Source organism: Pistacia vera, unplaced genomic scaffold, assembly GCF_008641045.1.
Source record: "Pistacia vera cultivar Batoury unplaced genomic scaffold, PisVer_v2 Contig189, whole genome shotgun sequence".
NCBI classification, from domain to species: domain Eukaryota; kingdom Viridiplantae; phylum Streptophyta; class Magnoliopsida; order Sapindales; family Anacardiaceae; genus Pistacia; species Pistacia vera.
In genome coordinates this window covers 1,489,908-1,497,708 of record NW_022195989.1, presented here as the reverse complement: position 1 = coordinate 1,497,708, position 7,801 = coordinate 1,489,908, and the positions used below count along the sequence as shown (strand labels likewise).

Below are 7,801 nucleotides of genomic sequence, written 5' to 3'. Positions count from 1 at the left end.
CAACACTTAAACAGCTATTTTTAAAGCCACTTCAACTATAGAGCAGCTCAATTACAGAGGAGTCAATTCAACTTCAAAAGCACCCTTTTCCATATTCAACTTCAACTACCATTTCCACTTCAACACACCCTTTCCATATTGATTCACCATCACTACTACTACTTCAGATTACCACATTTCAACTTAACACAAAACTTCAATGACACAAAACTGCTACTACTGCAATTTCAACACAAAAAAACTACTACTGTAGATTTGCAACAATCACTTCTCAATACAACTACTACTACTTCAGATTACCACATTTCAACTTAACACAAAACTTCAATGACACAAAACTGCTACTACTGCAATTTCAACACAAAAAAACTACTACTGTAGATTTTTTTTTTTTTTTAACATTTCAACACAAAAATGCAACAATCACTTCACCATCAGAACAGTTGCAACTTCAAATTACCCATTTCAACTGAACAACAAAAAAAAAAAAACCTCAATAGCCACTTCAGTTCTCCATATTTCAGTTCATACTTACAGGCTATGGAGTGTCAACAACACAAAGTTTTTGCTACTTCAGTTCCCCATATTTCAGTTCATACTCACAGGTAGCATTAAGCACTATTTTTATCACAACAAGTCACCATATTTCAGTTCATACGTACAGGCTGTGGAGTGTCAACAACACAAAGTTTCTGTTTCAACTCTTGAAACTAAGTAATGGAGAGGGCTTTGGTTAACACATCAGCAATCTACAATTTTGAAGGAACATACTGCACAGCAATCTTTTTTGCTAAAACTTGATCCCCGATATAATGAGTGTCAATCTCTATATGCTTTGTCCGAGCATGAAAGACGGGATTAGAAGCTAAGGCACCAGCGCTGACATTATCACACCAAATTACTAGACAAGAATTGAGAGATATTCCCAACTTAGAAAACAGACTTTTTAGCCACGCCAATTCAGTTGCTGTATGTGCCAATGCTCTATATTCAGCTTCAGTAGATGATAAGGCAACCACTTTTTGCTTTCAGGAGCTCCACTGAATCAAATTTGCCCCAAGATATACACAATACCCACTGGTGGACCACTTGTCATCCAAGTTACTGCCCCAGTCAGCATCTACATAGCATTCAAGGTGAAGAGCAACTGCTGGTCTGAACTAAAGACCATGGGACTGTGTTCCTTTAAGATATCTCAAAACCCTCTTACAAGCTTGTCATTATAGCTCAGTAGGTGCTTGAAGGTACTGGCTTAGTTTGTTGACTGTAAAACTAATATCAGGCCTTGTTAAGGTTAAGTACTGAGAGCACCAATGGTACTTCTATACAAACTGGGGTCTTTAAATAACTCACTATCTATGGCTAAAAGTTTTGTACCAGCAGCCATGGGAGTGGGGCAGGAATAAGCATCTTGTATCTTAGTTTTTACAAGCAAATCAGTAACGTATTTAGTCTGTTTCAAGTGAATTCCCTCATGTGTTCTAGTTGCTTCCAAACCAAGAAAATAGGTCACTGAACCAGGTGTTTTCAAGGCAAACTGAGTATTTAAGATTTCAGTCAGTTGTAGAATGGAAGAAGTGTTGGATCCAGTAATTAAGATGTCATCCACATAAATGAGGACATAAAGAACTTGAGCATTATCCTTAAGAATGAATAAACTGGAATTTGAAACTGAATTCTTAAAGCCTTTTTCCAACAAGGCTTGTTTGAGTTTATCAAACCATGCCCTTGAAGCTTGTTTTAGGCCATAAAGAGCCTTGTTTAGTTTGCACACATATGAAGAAAGGTGAGGAACTTCAAAACCTTTAGGCTGCCTGATATAAATAGTTTCAGCCAATTGACCATTAAGAAAAGCATTATTTACGTCTATCTATTGAATGTCCCATCCGGAAGAAACAGCAAGTGTAAGAATGATTCTAATGGTACTAGGCTTAATAACCAAGCTAAAGGTTTCAAAGTAATCCAACCCAGGTGTTTGTTGGAAGCCTTTAGCAACTAACCTAGCCTTATATTTAGAAAGTGACCCATCAACATTGAATTTTGTCCTGAAAACCCATTTGTTACCAAATACATTCATATCGGCAGTCTTAGGAACTAGACTCCAGGTTTCATTTTGCATTAAATCATTAAACTCAGCTTGCATAGCCTCTTTCCACTCATTACTAGCAAGAGCTTCACTTACTGTCAAGGGTTCAAGTTGAACAGTGGTTGTAGATGATGTAAGGGCAGTATAAGGCTGTACAGGGACTGGTTTTATTGTTGAGGATTCAGGTTGTGCAAAAACAGTTTTTGTTGTGAAAGATTCAGGTTGTGTAGTGGTGATGATAGACCAAGTTTGGGCAGTAGAAGGTTGTAAAGAGGATTTAGACCTGGTGATCATTGGGTGTGAACTGATGGTCATGGGTAAAGAAGATGAACGAGGAGCAGAAAATTGTGATGGAGTTAAATCTACTACAAGAGAGCAACTAGAAGGTTGAGAAGAGTGCTGTAAATTGGACTGATTAGTAGGCAAGGATAATGACTCACTGGTTGTACAATTGGTCTTGAAATGGGTGAAATCAACCTCAAGAGGGCAGGTGGATGAAGGTGTGTGAATTGTAGTGGAAGCTGACCCTGTAACATTTGTATCAGAAGAAGTTGGACCTAAAATAGTGGAAACATCTATAGGGACAGCAGTATGATGTGATGAAGACAAAGGAACAGCAGAATTAAAGTTAGTGCTGCAAGGAATATTAGAAGAAAATTGAGGTGCTGAGATTGAAGTTTGAACTGACTTACCAATTGTTGGATTGGGATGTGGATCAGGACTAGCCACTGCAGAAGAGACTTGCCACTTATATCATGTGGGTGCTGAACAGAAACATAATAAAAACTAGGAATAGAAGGGGTGGTTTCTTGTGAATCAAGTGGTGTAACAGTAGAATGAGAGTGAGACTGATTAGATTTAGTGGCAAAAGGAAATTCTTGTTCATTAAATTGGACATTAGGAGTGATATAAATTTTCCCTTTAGAATTCAAACATTTATAACCTTTATGCACTAAACTATATCCAACAAAAGTACATTTGGATGAATGGAAACTAAGTTTGTGTTTGTTAAAATCTCTTAGAAAAGGAAAACAAGTGCAGCCAAAAAATTTTAAGTTCAGAATAAACTGGTGATCTGTTAAAAAGCACTTGATAAGGTGAAATGTGGTTTAAAATAGCAGTAGGCATTCTATTAATCAAGAAAACTGCAGTATCAAATGCAAACCACCATAAATGCAGTGGCATAAAGGCATGAGCAAGTAAAGTGAGACCAGTTTCTGCTATATGTCTATGTTTGCATTCACTTCTTCTATTTTGCTGGTGAACATGAGCATAAGAGTGCCTAAACTGAATACCAGCAGTAGCAAGATATGACAGTAGACCCTTATATTCTCCACCTTGATCGGACTGAAGACATTTAAGCTTACAATTAAATTGTCTCTCAACCAGGTGGTGAAACTTAATAAAAACATAATTAACTTCAGCTTTTGTCCTTAAGGGAAACAACCAAGTAAAGCGGCTGTAATCCTCAATAAAGTGGACCTAGTATTTGAACCCTTCTAGCGAGGTTAGTGGGGTTGGTCCCCATACATCACTATGCACTAACTCAAGTGGGTGTGTAGCTCTAGATTGAGACAAAGGAAAGTGATTTCTATGCAACTTACCTAATCTATAGGCATCACAAAAAGGCAAGGCAGAAACTGATCCTAAGGCAGAAACTGATCCTGAAGGTTGTTTATCCATAGATGATAGAATATTGTGTAACACATCTGAGTGAGGATGTCCTAGCCTATTTACCAAAGAGATAGCATATGTGTTTTGGTATTATTCACATGAAAAGTAGCAGGTGTACTATGTGATAGGTTAGTACTGTCTTTAGAGAGTGCTTTGATGCCTAACTGTGATGAGATAGGAAAAGTATCAGTACTATAATTATGCAATGCAGTAGCAGAGAAGTCATCACCAAGATTATGCAAAATAGTGGAAGCAATTAAAGAATCAGAATTATTCAAGTTTTGTGTTTTATTAACAGGAAAAGAATTACAAGCATGCAGGACAATATTACAATCATCAGAGTGAACTTCAGAACCTGCTATCTTATTTCTAGTATAACAAGAGTAATTCATATATTTTTCAGTACATTTATTATCACTAGACTGATTAACTGATGTAACAAATGACTGAGGAAAACAAGGACCAGAATTATCAAACATAGCAGGTGAATGAGAGGAAAGAAATCTAGATGGAATATGTAACTGATATAAGCCAGCCTTAAGTCCTCCCTGCAGTAGTGTTGCCCTGGTAGCCTTGTCCTTAACAACACAACAATCAGAGTCAAATTCAACAATAACATGGTTATCTTGAGTGAACTTAGATATGCTAAAGATTTTTAGTGATCCTAGGAACACACAGTACATTTTTTAGATTAAACATTTAGAATGTAAGGTATTAGGCAGGAAAGTAGAACCAATATGGGTAATGTGTAAGGACTCACCGTTGCCAACTTGTAGTTGCTCAACTCCATTATAATTTCTACTGACAGTTAACTGATTGAGATCAGAGGTTACATGGTCAGTGGCTCTAGAATCCATGTACCAGGCTGGATCAACAGGAGCATTGAAATTGGGTGTGACTTGTGCATTACAGGATTGACTGGGAGATAGAACATGATTAGACACAAAGTAAGCTTGGTTTGGTGTATGAGGTAGATTTTGGGACTGTTGGCTGGGAACATGGAACCCTTGCTGAGTATGAGTGAAAGGAGGCCTTTTTTGGGAGTCATTATAATTCTGTTGAACCTGAAAATCAGTAGCATTGGCTAGTTGAGTCTGTGATTCATAAGGAATATATCCAGGCCGTAGTTGTGTACCATAGGAATTATTAGTAGGAATACGAAGTTGCTACTATTGAATAAAATGGGACTATTGTGAAGTTGGACGACTGTTGTATCCAGAATTAACAGGATTAGATATGCCAAACTGAGGAGAAGCTCCAAATTGTGGTTGAGTCCCATTGTAAGAAGAGTTGTAGCGATGATAGCATTGTATGGCCGTATGACCAATCTTATTACAGACTTGATAGATTGGCCTCCCTCGACCATTAGATCTTCCTCTGCCTCTACCACCAGAGTTGTATCCTGAAGGCCTGAACTGATAGGAAGTAGGTTGTCCATATATAGAACTAGTGTCTAATGAATGGATCTGATGACCTTGATAAACTGAACTAGCATGCATTGGGTAAAACTAAGCTGAAAACTGAGTTCCCGGTAGTGACACATTAGTTACACCATTAGATGTTGTAGACATATTAGACAACCCAACAGGTGTTGTAGGCATCTTGTTTATGGTGGTCAGAGAAGACTAACTTTGTGCATTGTTGAGGGAAGCTATGTTGATTGAGCCTCCATGAAAATCTACAAAGTTAAACTTTTCAAGCCTCATTTCATATTTCTGAAGTAGAAACTGAGTTTCCTGTAAGGTTCTAGAATCAAATTTGGATTTGATTCTAGAAGTTAGGTTAACAACCACAGCATCAAACTGTGGACCTAACCCATCCAACACATACTGAAGGAGCTCTTCATCGGTAATCACTTGACCACTTGTAGACAGGTTTTCAGCTGTACTTGTCATCTTTTTAACAAACTCACTGACACTGAGATTTCCTTTTTGAGTTGATTGAAGTAGACTCTTTAGGTGTAAGGCTCTGGCTTTGGAGTCAATTAAAAACTCATTCTCAAGCGTAAACCAAACTTCAGTAGCGAATTGACACTTCGACACAGTGGAAAACATATTTTCAAAAATTGAAGCCAAAAGCCAAGTGACAAGTAGTTTATCAGTTCTTTTCCAAGCTACATAAGCTGGATTTATGATTTCTTTAGCTAGGTTTTCAGCTGATGTTCTATCATTTAGCTCAATTGAACATTTAGGATCAGTAAGAATAAATGGTGGAGGCCATGGAATTGAACCTGTCAAATGTTCTTCAAGCTCATGTGCTCCTGCCGCGAACAGAATCTGAGAATGCCAAAACCTATAATTGTCTGTATAGCTATCTCTTGTCAATTTGGGGCTGACGATTTGCAGATTTGACAGAAAAATTGAGACCTGAGGATGAGCTGAGCAATGAAGACTTTTCTCCATGCTTTTAATTTGATTATCAGGAGGAATCGTAGCCATTTGACGCTTGTCGTCAGCTCTGATACCAAGTGAAACAGATGAAAAAGAAAGTGAAACAGACAAAAGCCAGAGACTGGAAACATATCTGAAAAATCATGAACTGCTTTCTTTTGTTACTAAAACAGTAGAACATACAGTGAGTGCTTTATACAAAGGAGAAACTGAGCAAAACCAAAACGTCACAGTTTTAGAGCTGTGAATTTATACAATATCAGGAAATTACAATAAGGACCTTAGTTTGTCCCTTTTTTTTTTTTCATATTTTGGTTAACAATAGACACCTATTTTTAAATTTTGTAGGTTTTAAATTTTTTAAATTTTAAACTCTAATCATGCTTAATTCTAACAATTATTGCAAAATGCAATAAGCTAAATCCATGTAGTCACAAAGTCACGTAATAATTACAGTAAATATGAGTTTAATTACAGTAAAATAAATCAACATACAATTTGTAAATTCAAACATGAAAGTTGGAAACCAGATACGGAAACCTTACAAACTAGACATAAAGAATACAACACAGTAGCCGAATTCCTTTTGCAGATTCTAAGGAGGAGCCTTCTTCTCAGTCAAGTACTTCCCAACGGTTTCTGCAAGTGTTTCCACTAGCTTGGTGTTCACTATAGAAGCAAGGTTTGATAATTTATCATCAACCTCATACTTTATTGTTGACCTTATAATACTTGATGTAAAATTATTCTCAATAATTTTGTATTGAGTTATATAGCGTTTGAAGCCTAGTGCTAAAAATCCTCCACCAATGGTTTGTGTTTCCTTCACACGCTTCTTATTATTAACCTTTTTAATTTTTTCCTTCATATAACCAACTCCAGGAGTTCCTGAAACAAAAACCAAAGAAGAATTAATATTTAATATTCGGTAGCTCAAATGAAATGTTTGATAAATAATATGAATTAATTTACCTGGTGGAAATGTAACGTTTAGAAGTGTGCCAACTTGTCCACCACCTTCAAGGACATTTACTGTTCCAAGTACATCGGGCAGAAATGTATTTATAATTGTGACGACTTGAAGGCTGCCATAGATATCCCACACCGAACAAGCCGTCGCAGCCACGACCGTATTCGCTACAACAAGGCCGTGCATTTTGATGCTATGAATTTGGTTTTTTGATGGGCTGGTTCTTTGTTATGGTAGGTATTTACAATGGTTTTTCTGAAGAAAGAGTCAATAGATCTAAATGGGAAAAAGGCAAGGTTTGACTTTTAGTGGATCATAGGAATTTAATAGCTTAGTATGACATTCGACAGCCCATAATCGGTTGTCACAAAAATTAATAGTTTAATTCATTTCCTTATATTAGAATAGAATAATATATTCTGAAATTTAATTGAGTATGACTGAACAAATGTCAAAAAATATTTCTTAGAACGATCAAATGTTTACTTCCATGTGTGAAATCGGCACCTCCACTCCAACAATAAGAATTGAAAGGGGAAGATCTGATGCTCTCAACATACACTTGAAGATCTTTGTTACAACTCCATCCTACAAAAGGTTACAACTTGATTAAATAACAAAGATGGAATTATGAAAGAAGAAAAAGTGTGTTATTGTAAGCATCAAACTCAATAAGAGGAA

The 7,801-nt window shown here is 36.7% G+C and overlaps 1 protein-coding gene across 1 annotated transcript; it reads right to left on the bottom strand.

Moving 5' to 3' along the window:
* Positions 1-6,655: 6,655 nt before the first annotated feature.
* Positions 6,656-7,342, bottom strand: LOC116127072 (S-norcoclaurine synthase 2-like). The gene is made up of 2 exons (XM_031412735.1): positions 7,123-7,342; positions 6,656-7,038 (listed from the first exon to the last, which is right to left on the bottom strand). The coding sequence occupies exons 1-2, from the start codon at positions 7,304-7,306 to the stop codon at positions 6,746-6,748; spliced, it is 477 nt and encodes a 158-aa protein (XP_031268595.1). The 5' UTR covers positions 7,307-7,342; the 3' UTR covers positions 6,656-6,745.
* Between the last annotated feature and the right edge of the window lie 459 nt (positions 7,343-7,801).

What these genes read in the sequence shown, in the direction of transcription:
- LOC116127072 (XM_031412735.1), bottom strand. Translation starts at nt 7,306, where the DNA reads ATGCACGGCCTTGTTGTAGCGAATACGGTCGTGGCTGCGACGGCTTGT. An exon ending in AAACGTTACATTTCCACCAG is followed by an intron (nt 7,039 to 7,122) that starts GTAAATTAATTC and finishes TTTTTGTTTCAG; the next exon opens with GAACTCCTGGAGTTGGTTAT.